Source organism: Bombina bombina, chromosome 6, assembly GCF_027579735.1.
Source record: "Bombina bombina isolate aBomBom1 chromosome 6, aBomBom1.pri, whole genome shotgun sequence".
Lineage (NCBI taxonomy): Eukaryota > Metazoa > Chordata > Amphibia > Anura > Bombinatoridae > Bombina > Bombina bombina.
The window spans coordinates 79,376,189-79,394,790 of record NC_069504.1 but is presented as its reverse complement, the minus strand read 5'-3'; the positions used below and the strand labels follow the sequence as shown (position 1 = coordinate 79,394,790).

Below are 18,602 nucleotides of genomic sequence, written 5' to 3'. Positions count from 1 at the left end.
GTGTGTCTTGCCTACAGTCAAGCATGGTGGTGGGAGTGTCATGGTCTAGGACTGCCTGAGTGCTGTCGGCACTGGGGAGCTACAGTTCATTGAGGGAACCATGAATGCCAACATGTACTGTGACATACTGAAGCAGAGCATGATCCCCTCCCTTCAGAGACTGGGCCGCAGGGCAGTATTCCAACATGATAACGACCCCAAACACACCTCCAAGACGACCACTGCCTTGCTAAAGAAGCTGAGGGTAAAGGTGATGGACTGGCCAAGCATGTCTCCAGACCTAAACCCTATTAAGCATCTGTGGGGCATCTTCAAATGGAAGGTGGGGGGAGCGCAAGGTCTCTAACATCCACCAGCTCTGTGATGTCGTCATGGAGGAGTAGAAGAGGACTCCAGTGGCAACCTGTGAAGCTCTGGTGAACTCCATGCCCAAGAGGGTTAAGGCAGTGCTGTAAAATAATGGTGGCCACACAAAATTTTAACACTTTGGGCCCGATTTGGACATTTCCACTTAGGGGTGTACTCACTTTTGTTGCCAATGGTTTACACATTAATGGCTGTGTGTTGAGTTATTTTGAGGGGACAGCAAATTTACACTGTTATACAGGCTGTACACTCACTACTTTACATTGTAGCAAAGTGTCATTTCTTCAGTGTTGTCACATGAAAAGATATAATAAAATATTTACAAAAATGTCAGGGGGTTGTGAGATACTGTATATGTGTGTGTGTATATATATATATATATATATATATATATATATATATATATATATATATATATATATATATGTGTGTGTGTGTGCCTTGTGTCTACCTATCACATGCCGTAACTGAGCCCTCAATAATGAAACTTACCTCAAGGCAAAAAAAAAAATCCATTTTAAAATCTGGAGAGTGTAGTGAATATTGAGACCTTACACGTTGCATCTGACATTCTTGTCAGGGTGATGACAATTTCCCATCCCAGTATAAATTGTAAGTATATATTTTCCTGTTGGAGCTGCTAGACCTACATTTTTATACTATATTTGTGGCCTTTCTTTTGACAGACTTTAATTAAAAAAAAATCCTTTCTACATTTTTTTCATTCTGGCATTTCAATGGAATTCATTTAAATGTTGTTAAGAAATGTTGTGCACAGTGGAGAACGGTATTAAAAAAAAGAGAGATTATGAAAAAGCGACAAAATAAAGAAAGAGAAAAGATCAAAACTTGGTAGCCTAGCAACAGGCTTTGTCCCTCAGCTGTAACTGTGAGTCCATGGGAATATAAAGCAGACAAGAATGGTCTTCAGATATGCAAGAATTTTCTGCATCATTAAATTAGAGGCAGCTCAGAGGTTGTGGCCTGCCCTAATTGTAAATGTTGGGGAAGATAACAGGAATAAAAGATGGGCCTAGATACTTAGTGCTTTAATTGGTTCATGTGGTCTCTTTGTAGTATTAAAGCACGTATTGTGTATAACACTGCAATGTCTCTTTAAATATGAAATCGAGTTGCGTTTGCCATGGGAACCGTTCTCATGTCAGAAAATCCCTTGCTTAGGATCATGTGTTCCCTAACAAACATTATACGAAAACCAAACCTGCCTGTTTGGTAATTTTATACCATTTTTTTTTCTTTAGAAAACTGCCGGCTATAATATTCGACTTAATAGACTCTCTCAGGGCTTTTGAATGTTAGAAACCGTCTAAGGAAATTAAATATGGACAATTATTTGCCATATTTTGTTGTATACAAATATGTTTTTTACTCAAATGTTGACAACTATGGTAGAGCTATATGTTAATAAGTAATTCCTATTGTTAAGAAATACTATTTTCTTTAGGAAATCCAACAAACACATCAACTTTTAAAGAATCTGTCACTCAGAGCTCTGTTGTTAAAGGGACAGTCTACTCCAGAATTTTTATTGTTTAAAAAGATAATCCCTTTAATATCAATTCCCTGGTTTTGCATAACCAACATGGTTATATTAATATACTTTTTACCTCTATTGTTACCTTGTATCTAAGCCTCTGCATACTGCCCCCTTATCTCAGTTCTTTTGACAAACTTGCATTTTAGCCAATCAGTGGTGACGAATAAATAACTCCACGGGAGTGAGCATATTGGTATCTATATGGCACACATGAACTAGCTCTGTCGAACTATGAAAAACTGTCAAAATTCACTGAGATAAGAGGCACCTTTAAGGCTAATAAATTAGCATATGAACCTACCTAGGTTTAGCTTTCAACAAAGAATACCAAAAAACAAAGCAAATTTGATGATAAAAGTAAATTAGAAAGTTGTTTAAAATTACTTGCCCTATCTGAATCATGAAAGTTCAATTCTGATTAGACTGTCCCTTTAAATATGTTGTAGTGTTTTCACAGTTACAAAGAAACCACAATTAATAGAATCTAAAGGCTCTTTTTTTCACACAAATCTATTACTTTCTTTGGAAACCATAGAAATGAGAGCAAACAATGGTTTCTTTTTTAAAAAAAAACTAAACACGTTTTACAGACTTAGAAATAATAAACACAGATATCGCTGTGCTGTTGTAAGAAAGAAAGGAAACTGTGTCTGTAGATATTGGGGGAAGCTGGTACAATAACAGCTAAACAAAAACCTACGACCACATTGTGAGATTTCCCAATACACAACAGGAATATTATGGCTCAGTGTAACACTGTCACTTTCACAGAAAGGAATTCTTTGTTTAAAGGGAGCTTACTTCGCGGTTTCTGTTGCTTAAAGGGATACAGGATTCCAAAATAAACAGAACACTTGTGTTCTGTGCTATAAATAATTTTCTAAAGCATTAATGCCTAAAGGAATATGAAATCCAAATTTTCTCTTTTATGATTCAGATAGAACAGGCAATTTTAAGCAACTTTCTGATTTAGTCCTATTATCATTTTTTCTTCGTTCTCTTGGTATTTTTATTTCAAAATGTAAGGAATGTAAGCTTAGGAGCCGGCCCATTTTTGGTTCAGCACCTGCGCTTGCTGATTTGTGGCTAAATATAGACACCAATCAGCAAGAGCTACCAAAACCATACCATACCAAAAATGGGCTGGCTCCTAAGCTTACTTTCCTGCTTTTCAAATAAAGATAGCAAGAGAACGAATAGAATTTGATAATAGGAGTAAATCAGAAAGTTGCTTAAAATTGCCTACTCTATCTGAATCTTGCACGCATTTCAAGTATCATAATCTTGAATAGGCCCCTCTGTTTGCCATGATTGGACACATGCTCTGTACTAGACAACCCTGTCCCTGATCTTCCATCTGCAATGGTAAGATTCTCATTAGTTTACCCAGAACTGCCCCAGTGTGTGCAAACCCCTCACTTGTGCCACTAAACAAAGCCCCACCTAGTGGTGTCAGTGTCCAACTGATGGTATTATCCAGCCCAACATGATCTTGCTTTACAACTACTAAACATGATTGTAATACTACTCATTTAATTAGATGTTGTAACCCTGTATACTTTCATTTATTTTGTTCCCTTGTTCTGTAATTTAACTCTTTAGATTGTTAGCTTTCAAATTCCTGTTAAAAGCAGACGTATATACACCAGACTTAAAGAGACAGTCTAGTCAAAAATAAACTTTCATGATTCAGATAGGGCATGTCATTTTAAACAACTTTCTGATTTTCTTTTATCATACATTTTGCTTTGTTGTCTTGGTATTCTTAGTTGAAAGCCAAGGCCGCCTCTTATCTGAATGCATTTTGACATTTTTTTTCACAACTAGAGGGCATTAGTTCATATGTGCCATTTAGATAAGATTGTGCTCACAAACGTGGAGTTACCTAGGAGTCAGCACTGATTGGCTAAAATTCAAGTCTGTCAAAAGAACTGAAAGTCTTTCAAAAGAACTGAAATAAGGTGGCAGTCTTCAGAGGCTTAGATACAAGGTAATCACATAGTAAAAAGTATATTAATATAACTATGTTGGTTATGCAACACTGGGGAATGGGTAATAAAGGGATTATCTATCTTTTTAAACAATAAAAATTCTGGTGTAGACTGTCCCTTTAACACTACTTTATTCTACACAGTCATTGGTTGCACACTCTAGTGACATATTTACAACTGGCCTCAGCAAAGAAGGTAACCAAGGTTACAACATTACGCCGTGCATTTCTTTATGGAGACTAAAACTTTACATTTATTTTTTAAATATCTAAACAACTAATATATAAAATACATCTGCAATTCTGAATATTATTCCCAGGCTAGTCTTTAGTGTTTAATGCCACATTAAACAATCAAGCAAATTTCTCTTTTTCGGTATTTAATATGTTTTTCTACCATTGATCTGCACAGTCCACTCTGGCTCAGTGTGACTCAAGCCATAGGACTTCCAGTAGCAGTCCCAGCCTCCCGGTCCCATACATTCTCTGAGAAATAGGACGTCTGCTATACAAACTATGCACAATTCCCAGGCCTAGGAACAGTAAGAGTTCTGAGGAACACTTTAGGGAAACTATTTTTTCTTTTCTTGCATTTAAAAATGATTTTACTGTTTTCTTCAAAAACTGATTTTCCCATCCTGAAAAAAAAAACTTTTTTGGATGAGTTTAATTTCTCTTTTAAACAAGATTCCTCTACATGCAAAGTTATATTTATCTTAAACAGCTGGTCCCAAGCGGAAACTGACGATGAGCCAATCAGCACCATTAGTTGCAAAGCTTGGTTGTGTGACTAGCACTGCTGATTGGATCTACATCAGTTTCCGCTCTGAACCAGCAGTTCTCTGAGGTATGTTACATATGTGTTTAACCACAGACAAAGTTTGCAGATTTGCAGGGTCAATAGTGATAGAATTACACAATCTAATGAATGAGACCATGTAATTATTTTACTATAATGTTCTTAATTCTACTCATGAAGGGATGTTATTTAACTAATTATCTCTCTCTCCTCTCTCTCTCTCTCCTCTCTCTCTCTCTCTCTCTCTCTCTCTCTTTTTTTTTCTCTCTCTCTGATATTTAAATCAATAAATAATAAAAGTCTTCTTGGTGCTGTCCGTATGTACATATCGATATATTGATCTCTGCTGACAAAATGTTTAATAGTGTTGTATGATATTTCTCTCTTGGATTACTTAATTTTAATATTTGTTTATGTTTTAGGAGGCGAAAGGAGATTTTTCAAGGTAAGGCCGTAAATCTCTAATTCCAGAAATGTGCATGATCAGTATTTTATTATTAATGACTGATTTAAACTGTTATATTAAACCAGTTGGCTAGATTTAGAAAGATACACAGGGTAGTTTCATGCAATTTACATCAATACGCTTTAAGCCATCAGCATATTTTAATTCATATTCAAAGAGAAATGTAATAGAATAGACATCCCGAAATTCATGCTAATGAACACACAGATTCATGTGCACGAGCGCACAAGCGCATTGGCAGCATAGTGTATTCAGTGCTAAAACAAAACTCAAGCAACTTATATATTTGCTTGCAAACCACATGAAAGTTTGAATTTTGTCGTTTAATAAGATTTTTTATAAAAAATATATTTGAAATAACAAATGAAATTGCTAGTTATTTGTAATTGTTGTTCCAGGGTGCTCAGGTTAATGTAATAGAACACCTGTAGATACTGTTTCTGTGTGTGCCACTCACTAACACTCAGATGGGCAACTTTTGTAGTGTGTGGGAGCCTGGCAAATCCACTTGTTTTCTGAATACCAGTTTTACACCATACGCTTACAATATGGCTGGTGGGGGACATAACAATACTGCAGATACTTGTACAATACATGGACCCCCGTTGAAGAGTGTTATTTGTGACAACATACTTCTGTTTCAAGTGGATTTCATAATATGTCTGATTTTGAATAGAGCTACTCGTTGCTGTTATAGAGGTGATAGCTGTCATGCGCCGCACCTTGGTATTGCCTATTTAATAAACATATAGGCACAGTTTTGGATTGAAGATAACAACCAAAAAGACCATCCCGTCTGCCAATATTACTCTCAGGAGTGTCAGTTAAAGGGATATGAAACCCATTGGTTTTATTTCATGATTCAGATAGAACAACTTTATAATTTACTCCTATTATCAATTTTCTTCATTCTCTTCATTCTCTTGGTATCTTTTATTAAAAAGTAGGAATCTAGTAAGCTTAGGAGCTGGCTCATTTTTGGTTCAGACCCTGGGTAGCACTTGCTTATTGGTAACTACATTTAGCCACCAATCAGCAAGTGCTCCCTAGGTACCACTGAACCAAAAATGGTCTGGCTCATATGCTTACATTTCTGCTTTTCAAATCAAGATACCAAGAGAACGAAGAAAAATTGTTAATGGAAGTAAACTAGAAAGTTGCTTAGAATTGCATGCTCTATCTGAATCATGAAATAAAAAAATGGGTTTCATATCCCTTTAAGTTAATCCTCAGGATATTTGTATATTGTTCTTATCGCAAGCCAGTAAATGTAAACAGTCATCAGAAAGCTTTACTAAGGGACATGCTAGTTGTAGTGATCAGTATGTAATATTTCACAATTTTCTTCTATAACCGAATGTTCAAAAAAAAAAAAACATACAGTGTATGAGCCACTAGTTATCTTTAGATTTTACTGGCATTCCTTTTTTATGCTTCTAGTAAACATTACTGTTGGTCATAACCAGTGATGTGCAGTCACTAGAGGCAGGTGAGGCAGTGCTTCACCTCTCATATGGGCAAAAATATATTTTTTTTTATTGACTTAAAAAAAAAAAAATTATTTTTTTTCCCCAGCATTTTTTTTTTCACAGCTACATGTTGTGCAATGGAGAGGCACAAGTAGGTCTGCCCACCATTACACAACATGCTGCATCATCTACTGGATGAAAGTGGTTAAGATTATTGCATGGCCCATTAACTGCTTATTTGAGGCAGTCCTATTTGGGCTGAACCAATCCAGCTAGAGGCATTAGTAAGTGGAACTCAGGGTTGGGGCTGGATGTTAAATCATATAAAACAAAACAAAAACTGAAAAAAACAACTTTAATTTATTTTGATGCTGTCATGTGAACCTGCTAGCTTTGCTAAAGTGAAAAAGAGAGTTCTGTTCTTCCCCTCTAAGTGCAGTGGAATGTGCCACTGTCACTTCCTGAATCCTACCACAAAAGAAAAACATGGAGCGCTAGCGTATATAAAACATAACCTTTATTATGGTTATTTAAAAACAGGACATATAGTCAATCAAAAAGGACAGAGATGGGATACCTCTGGCTGGCAGGCTTACGCGTTTCGGCAAAGCCGTAATCATAGCATACTATGCCAGCCACAGGTGTGCTTTATATACAAAATTAGAAACAACACCATTGGTTAAAAGGACATGTCATTTAAAACAACAGTACGCCCAGAGAAATTTGCATTTAACCCCTTATATTCCGGAGGTGAAAGAACAGATTTTATCCTTAATAGCATTATGAATCTATATAGGTATTTTTGAAACATATGAGGTTATTCACAATAAATGAATTGTCCATCATAGACGTTATATAAGTACTTATGTTTGCTACCTTCAGATCACAGTCACAGCTTATCACGTCATATCCATAGCCTATAGTAACGGCCTTCTGTTTAAATAAATTATAAATCTGATTTCATAGTACAAATGTGTGCTATCGTCACTAAGACTAAAAAAGGTGTCAGTATAGTGGTCTCAGATTGTATCAGTCGGATATGGGGAGGGTTGTGTGTTTAATGTATTATTGAGGGGTGTTATTTAATATTTTATAATTTTATAAATTTTATGAAAAAGATGAGATCGGGGATTCTTATTCCCAATAGTTTATAAGGTCGAATTCTGAGTTCAGGCCTTTTGGTATTCTGGTATCCATTTTTAGGATCCACAACATTTCTCTTTTAGATAGAGTTACTCCACGGTCACCCCCTCTTTTTGGTCTAGGAACCATATCTATTGGTTGCCATGAAAAACAGGTGAGATCCTTCTTATGAACCTGAGCAAAATGATGCACCACAGGGGTAGTCGCTTTGCCCCTTCTAATGGTAGACAAGTGCTCAATAATTCTTGTTCTAATATCTCTAGTGGTGAGCCCGATGTACTGTTTTCCACATACCGTGCAGGTTACACAGTAGATGACAAAGGTAGAGGTGCAATTGAGACAAAAATTAATCTCGTAAGTCTTCCCTGTTGCAGTAGAGGTAAAGTGTTCTGACACAGTTAAATAATCACATGCTCCACATCTTGAGCTTCCACATTTGTAGGAGCCTTTACAACTGAGCCAGGCACTCCCCTGGGTGATAGTCTTTGGTAAGACTGTTGGGGACAATATATTGCCTAAGCTCTTGTTTCGTCGATATGAGCATCTAAGCCCTTCCTTAACACATTGTGTAAGTCTATCGTCTGCTATTAGCATACCAAAATGGTATTTGACGATTCTGCATACTTCCTCATACTGTGCACTGTACTCAGTGACAAATGTAACTCCCCTCTGGGCCTTCCCATTTGTCTGGTTTGGTTTGTCCCTTAACAAATCACGTCTGTCCATTCTATCCACCTCCCTTTGTGCCCTATTTATTACCTTTCTAGGATAGCCTCTCTGGGATAAACGTTTTCTTACTTCCATCATTTGGTTGGCACTCTCATTGGCCTCGGAACAATTCCGTTTGGCCCTTATGAGTTGCCCCTTGGCTATAGCATACGGCACATGTCTGGGGTGGCAGCTTCTTGCATGTAGTAGTGAGTTGCCTGATATAGGTTTTCTGTATAGGCTTGTCTCAATCCGACCATCAGGAGTCCCACTCAGTACTACATCCAAAAAGTTAATCTTGGTCCTTTGAATTTCACTTGTAAATTTTAGACCAATATCATTGTCATTGAGTTTCCCTAGAAACTTTTCCAAATCATCAAGGCTGCCCTCCCAGATGAGGATTAGATCATCTATAAAGCGGCGGTAAAAGGTGATGCAACCACGGAGGGGGTTCTTATCTCCAAAGATGTGGGACAGCTCCCACCAACCCATAAATAGGTTGGCGTAAGAGGGGGCAAACTTCGCCCCCATCGCTGTCCCACATCTCTGGAGATAGAACACACCCTCAAATTCAAAAAAATTGTGAGTTAACAAGAACTCAGCCACTTGTAGTACATATCTCTGAAAACCTTCAGTAAGGGAGTACCAACCCCTGAGGAAGAATGACATAGCCTCCAATCCCTTTGAATGGGGAATGGAAGAATAAAGGGCTGTGACATCTATGGTGACCCACTGGTTATTCTCCTCCACCCATGCAACATCATTTATCAGATTCATAAGGTGCTTGGTGTCCCTGAGATAGCTAGGGAGAGCTTCAACAAATGGATGTAAAATCATGTCCAGCCATTGGGACAAACGTTCAAAGAGAGACCCTATACCATTTACTATAGGTCGTCCCCTCACATCTGTGAGGGACTTATGCACCTTAGGTAGATGATGGAATACTGGAGTGACCGGATGTTCCACAAATATATATGACAGTGTCCTGATCAATAAAGCCATTTTCCATTCCATCATCTAAAAGGTGCATAAGTTCCCTCTTGAACCGGCTTGTAGGGTTCGTGGTCAAAACTGAATAACATTGTCTGTCATCCAGTTGGCGCATTGCCTCATTGACATATTGCGCCCTATTCATTACCACCACTGAACCACCCTTGTCTGCATTTTTTATGACCAGATCATGGTTATTGGCCAGGGAGGACAACGCTTCCCTTTCAATTCTATTCAAATTATTTGAAGTATTGCGGCCAGCAGAGTCAGCCAAGAGCTTGAGGTCACGCTCCACTCTTTTATAGAAATTTTCAATTATATTCCCCCTACTTTGTATTGGGTAGAATTTAGAAGGAGGTTTTAAACTTCTTGCTTTGCTAGTGGTTTGCAAAGTTTCAAGTCCCTCACTTTCTAACATAAGAGTGTTTAGTGAAACCAAGTCACATGATTCGGGAAAGCTAAGATCAGTGTTCAGATTGGTGGTGACCCATTTGGTACCCTCCCCTTCACAAATAGACATAGTATCATTGCCTGAGAAGTGACCTTTTAATGTTACATTTCGGATTAACCGATTCACATCAATGATTGTAAGAAAGAGATTAAAATTTATGGTTGGTACAAAGCCCAAACCAAGACTTAATACACGTATCTGGGCATCTGTTAACACAGTATCTGAAAGATTTATAACACGTCATTTGTATTTAGTTTGATTCCTCGTTTCCCTCAACCTGTATCCTGGCTTCTGTTGGCCTCTGGCCCTTCCCCCCCTGTCTGGATTGCTCTGGGGCAAGGAAAAAACCTGTTGCAAATGTTCTTGCCCAATATCTGATTTAGCTAGTCCGCCCCTTGGTTCTGTTAATACCTTGGCTGGTTCACTAGCTTTATATTTGCTCCCTGTCTCCCTTTGTCCATTATTCTGATTAGAAATTGTATTCATATGTGTTGTTGTATGAACATTTGTGGGCTCAACCTGGCCATTTTTTAGAATGCCTCTCGGTGTTGTAGTCTCATCCCCACTAGCACTATCTCCGGACTCTGCCTGAATCCTTACAGAGCAGGAAGAGAGAGGCACAGAGAGCACTGTTTCACCCACATCTGATTAAAGTAAGATTTTACTGAAAGGGATTCTGTTAGTGAAAATGATAATTTAATGAATGTGGTTTAGTGTTTTTTTACTCTTTCACAGCAAAGGATCGTTTTTGTATTTTGTTTACTCAAACTTTACACCCACTAACTTAGCAGCTTGCCTCTGTACTGCACACTAATGTATGGTCTCATTTAGTTATAGTCTCACTTAGTCTCTGTAGCTCTGCTGTTTTATTACTTAAAAATGCAGTGGTCCCTCTCCCCCCCCCCCCTTGTGTGTGTGTGTCTCTCTCTCTATCCATCTCCCATCTCTCTCCTTATGTGTTGTTCTCCCCCATGGTCTCTTTCTCTCTCTGTCTCTCTTCCTCCCCCTCAGACTCTCTCATCCCTTATTTGTCTCTCTAACCCTCTGTGTGTGATTGTCTCTCTCTCTCTCTCTCTCTCTCTCTCTCTCTCTCTCTCTCTAACCCTCTGTGTGTGGTTGTGTCTCTCTCTCTAACCCTCTGTGTGTGATTGTGTCTCTCTCTAACCTTCTGTGTATGATTGTGTCTCTCTCTCTCTCTCTCTTTCTCTCTCTAACCCTCTGTGTGTGATTGTGTCTCTCTCTAACCCTCTGTGTGTGATTGTGTCTCTCTCTCTCTCTCTTTCTCTCTCTCTCTTTCTCTCTAACCCTCTGTGTGTGATTGTGTCTCTCTCTCTTTCTCTCTCTCTCTCTCTAACCCTCTGTGTGTGATTGTGTCTCTCTCTTTCTCTCTCTCTAACCCTCTGCGTGTGATTGTGTCCCTCTCTAACCCTCTGTGTGTGATTGTGTCTCTCTCTCTCTTTCTCTCTCTCTCTCTCTCTAACCCTCTGTGTGTGATTGTGTCTCTCGCTCTCTCTCTAACCCTCTGTGTGTGATTGTGTCTCTCGCACTCTCTCTAACCCTCTGTGTGTGATTGTGTCTCTCTCTTTCTCTCTCTAACCCTCTGTGTGTGATTGCGTCTCTCTCTTTCTCTCTCTCTCTAACCCTCTGAGTGTGATTGTGTCTCTTTCTCTCTCTCTCTCTCTCTCTCTCTCTCTCTCTAACCCTCTGTGTGTGATTGTGTCTCTCTTTCTCTAACCCTCTGTATGTGATTGAATCATTGTGTCTCTCTCTCTTTCTCTCTCTCTAACCCTCTGTGTGTGATTGTCTCTCTCTCTTTATTTCTCTCTCTCTAACCCTCTGTGTGTGATTGTGTGTATCTTTCTCTCTCTAACCCTCTGTATGTGATTGTGTCTCTCTCTCTTTCTCTCTCTCTAACCCTCTGTGTGTGATTGTGTCTCTCTCTCTTTCTCTCTCTCTCTAACCCCTCTGTGTGTGATTGTGTCTCTCTCTCTTTCTCTCTCTCTCTAACCCCTCTGTGTGTGATTGTGTCTCTCTCTCTTTCTCTCTAACCCTCTGTGTCTCTCTCCCCCGTCTGTCTCTCCCTCTCCCCCTGAATGCTTTTCTGTGTTTCTGTCTACCTTTTATTTATTTATTTAATTAATGAATTGATAGTGCCACCTGATGGTGTGGCTTTATTTAAAGGGGTGGGGCCAAGCGCCCCACCATCTTTAAATTTCACCAGCCGCCACTGGATCAAGACATTTTTATATTTACTGAATAATGAAAGAATCTATAAGCATAATTTGCAGCATTAAAGTAAAAAGTATGTTTTAAACATATTTTAATGGGCATGGATTTCTAGATCTCATAATCAGAGCAAGCATTGTGTTATCTGGCAAGAGTTTCTGTTACAATCCTTTTAGACTAAAATCAGATTTCTCCAACATAGGTGTGTCCGGTCCACGGCGTCATCCTTACTTGTGGGATATTCTCTTCCCCAACAGGAAATGGCAAAGAGCCCAGCAAAGCTGGTCACATGATCCCTCCTAGGCTCCGCCTTCCCCAGTCATTCTCTTTGCCGTTGTACAGGCAACATCTCCACGGAGATGGCTTAGAGTTTTTTGGTGTTTAAATGTAGTTTTTATTCTTCAATCAAGAGTTTGTTATTTTAAAATAGTGCTGGTATGTACTATTTACTCTGAAACAGGAAAGAGATGAAGATTTCTGTTTGTAAGAGGAAAATGATTTTAGCAACCGTTACTAAAATCGATGGCTGTTTCCACACAGGACTGTTGAGAGGAATTAACTTCAGTTGGGGGAAACAGTGAGCAGACTTTTGCTGCTTGAGGTATGACACATTTCTAACAAGACTCGGTAATGCTGGAAGCTGTCATTTTCCCTATGGGAACCGGTAAGCCATTTTCTTAGTTTAAGTAAAAGAATAAAGGGCTTCATTAGGGCTTAAAAAACTGGTAGACATTTTTCTGGGCTAAAACGATTGCTTTACTAAGTATATTTGGCAGATTATTACTTTTAATAGTTGTTAAATCTTGGGGATTGTTTTAATAAAAACGGCAGGCACTGTATTGGACACCTTTTTCACTGGGGGCCTTTTCTAGTCATAGACAGAGCCTCATTTTCGCGCCTCTAATGCGCAGTTGTTTTTGGAAAGCATGGCATGCAGATGCATGTGTGAGGATCTAAGAACCACTGAAAAAGCTTATAGAAGGCATCATTTGGTATCGTATTCCCCTCTGGGCTTGGTTGGGTCTCAGCAAAGCAGATACCTGGGACTGTATAGGGGTTAAATGTAAAAACGGCTCCGGTTCCGTTATTTTAAGGGTTAAAGCTTTCAAATTTGGTGTGCAATACTTTTAAGGCTTTAAGTTACTGTGGTGAAATTTTGGTGAAATTTGAACAATTCCTTCATACTTTTTCACATATTCAGTAATAAAGTGTGTTCAGTTTGAAATTTAAAGGGACAGTAACGGTTTTATTGTAAAACGTTTTTTGTGCTTTGTTGACAAGTTTAAGCCTGTTTAACATGTCTGAACCATCAGATAACGATGTTCTATATGTATGAAAGCCAATGTGTCTCCCCATTTAAATATATGTGATATATTTGTGTCATAATGTCCAAACAAAGTAGGGATAATAATGCCATAGATATGATATTGCCCAAGATGATTCCTCTAATGAGGGGCGTAAGCATGGTACTGCATCATCCCCTTCTGTGTCTACACCAGTTTTGCCCACACAAGAGGCCCCTAGTACATCTAGTGCGCCAATACTTATTACCATACAACAATTAATGGCTGTAATGGATAATTCTATTGCATGCATTTTTTCCAAAATGCCTACTTATCAGAGAAAGCGTGATTGCTCTGTTTTAAACACTGAAGAGCAAGAGGACGCTGATGATATCTGTTCTGACATACCCTCACACCTATCTGAAGGGGCCAGGAGGGAGGTTTTGTCTGAGGGAGAAATTTCAGATTCAGGGAAAATTTCTCAACAAGCAGAACCTGATATTGTAACTTTTAAATTTAAATTTCAACATCTCCACGCACTACTTAAGGAGGTATTATCTACTCTGGATGATTGTGACAATTTGGTCATTCCAGAGAAATTAGGTAAGATGGACAAGTTCCTAGAGGTTCCGGTGCCCCCCGATGTTTTTCCTATACCCAAGCGGGTGGCGGACATAGTAAATAAGGAGTGGGAAAGGCCCGGCATACCTTTTGTCCTCCCCCTATATTTAAGAAATTAGTTCCTATAGTCGACCCCAGAAAGGACTTATAGCATACAGTCCCCAAGGTCGAGGGGGCGGTTTCTACTGTAAACAAACGCACTTCTATTCCTATAGAAGATAGTTGTGCTTTCAAGATCCTATGGATTAAAGGTTAGAGGGTTTGCTTAAAAAGATGTTTGTTCAGCAAGGTTACCTTCTACAACCAATTTCATGCATTGTTTTTGTCACTACAGCTGCGTGTTTCTGGTTCGAAGAACTAGAAAAGTCGCTCAATAAAGAATCTTCGTACGAGGAGGTTTTGGACAGAGTTCAAGCTCTTAAATTGGCTAACTCTTTTTTATTTTAGATGCCGCTTTGCAATTAGCTAGATTAGCGGCGAATAATTCAGGGTTTGCTATCGTGGCGCGCAGAGCGCTTTTGCTTAACATCCCTTTCAAGGGTAAAACACTGTTTGGCCCTGACTTGAAAGAGATTATTTCAGACATCACTGGGGGAAAGGGCCACGCCCTTCCTCTGGATAGGTCTTTTAAGGCTAAAAAGAAGCCAAATTTTCGTCCCTTTCGCAGAAACGGACCAGCCTCAAATTCTACACCCTCTAAGCAAGAGGGTAATACTTCTCAAACCAAGCCAGCCTGGAGGCCGATGCAAGGCTGGATCAAGGGTAAGCAGGCCAAGTCACCTGCCACTGCTACCAAAACAGCATGAAGTGTTGGCCCCCGATCTGGGAAGGATCTGGTGGGGGGCAGACTTTCTCTCTTTGCTCAGGCTGGGGCAAGAGATGTTCAGGATCCTTGGGCGCTAGAAATAGTTTCTCAAGGTTATCTCCTGGAATTCAGGGAACTACCCCCAAGGGGAAGGTTCCACGGGTCTCAATTATCTTCGAACAGGCATTCTTACACTGTGTAGAAGACCTGTTAAGCATGGGAGTGATTCATCCTGTTCCATTAGGAGAACAAGGGATGGGTTTTTACTCCAACCTGTTCATAATTCCCAAAAAAGAGGGAACATTCAGACCTATTTTAGATCTCAAGATTCTAAACAAGTTTCTAAGGGTTTCATCATTCAAAATGGAAACCATTCGAACGATCCTTCCTACCATCCAGGAAGGTCAATTCATGACCACGGTGGACTTAAAGGATGCGTACCTACGTATTCCTATCCACAAGGAACATTTTCGGTTCCTAAGGTTCGCCTTTCTGGACAAGCATTACCTGTGGCACTTCCATTCGGATTAGCCACTGCTCCAAGGATTTTCACAAGGGTACTAGGGTCCCTTCTAGCGGTGCTAAGACCAAGGGGCTTTGCGGTAGTACCTTACTTGGACGACATCCTGATTCAAGTGTCGTCTCTGTCAAAAGCAAGGGCTCATACGGACATTGTCCTAGCCTTTCTCAGATCTCACAGGTGGAAAGTGAACATAGAAAAAAGTTCTCTGTCCCCGTCAACAAGAGTTCCCTTCTTGGGAACAATAATAGTTTCCTTAGAAATGAAGGTTTTTCTGACAGAGGCCAGAAAATCAAAACTTCTAAGCTCTTGTCAGGTACTTCATTCTGTTCTTCTTCCTTCCATAGCGCAGTCCATGGAAGTAATAGGGTTGATGGTTGCGGCAATGGACATAGTTCCTTTTGCACGAATTCATCTAAGACCATTGCACCTGGGCATGCTCAGACAGTGGAATGGGGATTATACAGACTTGTCTCCGACGATACAAGTAGATCAAATAACCAGAGATTCACTCCGTTGGTGGCTGACCCTGGACAACCTGTCACAGGGAATGAGCTTCCGCAGACCAGAATAGGTCATTGTCACGACCGACGCCAGTCTGGTGGGCTGGGGCGCGGTCTGGGAACCCCTGAAAACTCAGGGTCTATGGTTTCGGGAAGACTCTCTTCTCCCGATAAACATAATGGAACTGAGAGCGATATTCAATGCTCTCAAGGCTTGGCCTCGACTAGCAAAGGCCAAATTCATAAGGTTTCAATCAGTCATCATGACGACTGTTACATATATCAACCATCAGGGGGTAACAAGGAGTTCCCTGGCGATGGAGGAGCATCCGGGGGAGTGGGAACTCCATCTGGAAATCTTTGCCCAAATAACTCAATTATGGGGCATTCCAGACTTGGTTCTGATGGCCTCTCGTCAGAACTTCATGGTCCCTTGTTACGGGTCCAAATCCAGGGATCCCAAGGCGACTCTATTGGATACAATAGTAGCACCTTGGATCTTCAACCTAGCTTATGTATTCCCACCGTTTCCTCTCATTCCCAGGCTGTTAGCCAGGATCAATCTGGAGAGGGCTTCGGTGACCTTGATAGTTCCTGTGTGGCCACGCAGGACTTGGTATGCAGACCTGGTGAATGGGTCATCGGCTCCACCATGGAAGCTACCTTTGAGACAGGACCTTCTTATTCAGGGTCCATTCGAACATCCGAATCTGGTTTTCCTCCAACTGACTGCTTGGAGTTTGAACGCTTGATTTTATCAAAGCGTGGGTTTTCAGATTCTGTAATAGATACTCTTATTCAGGCTAGAAAGCCTGTAACTAGAAAAATTTACCATAATATATGGAAAAAATATATCTGTTGGTGTGAATCTAAAGGATTCCCATGGAACAAGATAAAATTCCTAAGATTCTTTCCTTTCTACAAGAAGGTTTGGAGAAAGGATTTTCTGCAAGTTCTCTGAAGGGACAGATCTCTGCTTTATCTGTTTTACTTCACAAAAGGCTGGCAGCTGTGCCAGACGTTTAAGCGTTTGTTCAGGCTCTGGTTAGAATCAAGCCTGTTTACAGACCTTTGACTCTTCCCTGGAGTCTTAATCTAGTTCTTTCAGTTCTTCAAGGGGTTCCGTTTGAACCCTTACATTCCATAGATATTAGGTTATTATCTTGGAAAGTTTTGTTTTAGGTTGCAATTTCTTCCGCTAGAAGAGTTTCTGAGTTATCTGCTCTGCAGTGTTCTCCGCCCTATCTGGTCCATGCAGATAAGGTGGTTTTTACGTACTGAGCCTGGTTTTCTTCCGAAGGTTGTTTCCAACAAAAATTTTAACCAGGAGATAATTGTACCTTCTTTGTGTTACACAATTTGGACGTTGTCCGTGCTCTAAAATTCTATTTAGATGCTACAAAGGATTTCAGACAAACATCTTCCTTGTTTGTTGTTTATTCTGGTAAAAGGAGAGGTCAAAAAGCAACTTCTACCTCTCTATCTTTTTGGCTTAAAAGCATCATCAGATTAGCTTATGAGACTGCCGGACGGCAGCCTCCTGAAAGAATCACAGCTCATTCCACTAGGGCCGTGGCTTCCACATGGGCCTTTAAGAACGAAGCTTCTGTTGATCAGATATGTAAGGCAGCGACTTGGTCTTCACTGCACACTTTTACCAAATTTTACAAATTTGATACTTTTGCTTCTTCTGAGGCTATTTTTGGGAGAAAGGTTTTGCAAGCCGTGGTGCCTTCCATCTAGGTGACCTGATTTGCTCCCTCCCTTCATCCGTGTCCTAAAGCTTTGGTATTGGTTCCCACAAGTAAGGATGACGCCGTGGACCGGACACACCTATGTTGGAGAAAACAGAATTTATGTTTACCTGATAAATTACTTTCTCCAACGGTGTGTCCGGTCCACGGCCCGCCCTGGTTTTTTAATCAGGTCTGATGATTTATTTTCTTTAACTACAGTCACCACGGTATCATATGATTTCTCCTATGCAAATATTCCTCCTTTACGTCGGTCGAATGACTGGGGAAGGCGGAGCCTAGGAGGGATCATGTGACCAGCTTTGCTGGGCTCTTTGCCATTTCCTGTTGGGGAAGAGAATATCCCACAAGTAAGGATGACGCCGTGGACCGGACACACCGTTGGAGAAAGTAATTTATCAGGTAAACATAAATTCTGTTTTTTACTAAGTTGACCAGTTTTCCAAGACACCATTTAAAGGGACATGAAACCCATATCAATCCCATATGCAAATTTAAATAACTTTCCAATTTACATCTAATATCTAATTTTTTTCATTCTTTTGATATCCTTTGTTGAAAATCATATCTAAATATGCTCAGTAGCTGCTGATTGGTGGCTGCACATAGATACCACATGTGATTGGCTCACCCATGTGCATTGCTATTTCTTCAACAAAGGATATCTAAAGAATGAAGGCGTATCCTAGCCACTGCCTCACCAGCCTCTGACGTCACTGCACGTCACTGGTCATAACCATACGCACATATCCTGTGAGGGTCTGTGCACCAGTATTCAAGTTTCAAGCTTGAATTCGGGTGCATGGGACCAGGGCCGGATTTACATCTCAGGTGCCCAGGGGATGCAGCAGGGAGTGGGGCACCCACACCAGCTAGACCAGTGGGTGCAGCAGAGAGGAGGGCACCAGCTAGACCAGTGGGTGCAGCAGAGAGGAGGGCACCAGCTAGAC

The 18,602-nt window shown here is 40.2% G+C and overlaps 1 protein-coding gene across 5 annotated transcripts in view; it reads left to right on the top strand.

Annotated features, from left to right (window-relative positions):
- FRMD4A (FERM domain containing 4A) overlaps positions 1 to 18,602 on the top strand; it is an 818,993-nt gene that overhangs the window by 622,075 nt on the left and 178,316 nt on the right. For all 5 annotated transcript variants that reach the window (XM_053716492.1, XM_053716495.1, XM_053716493.1 and 2 more), the window contains exon 7: positions 5,136 to 5,158. In XM_053716492.1, coding sequence (XP_053572467.1) covers positions 5,136 to 5,158 — 23 coding nt within the window. The remainder of the gene's footprint in view (positions 1 to 5,135; positions 5,159 to 18,602) is intronic.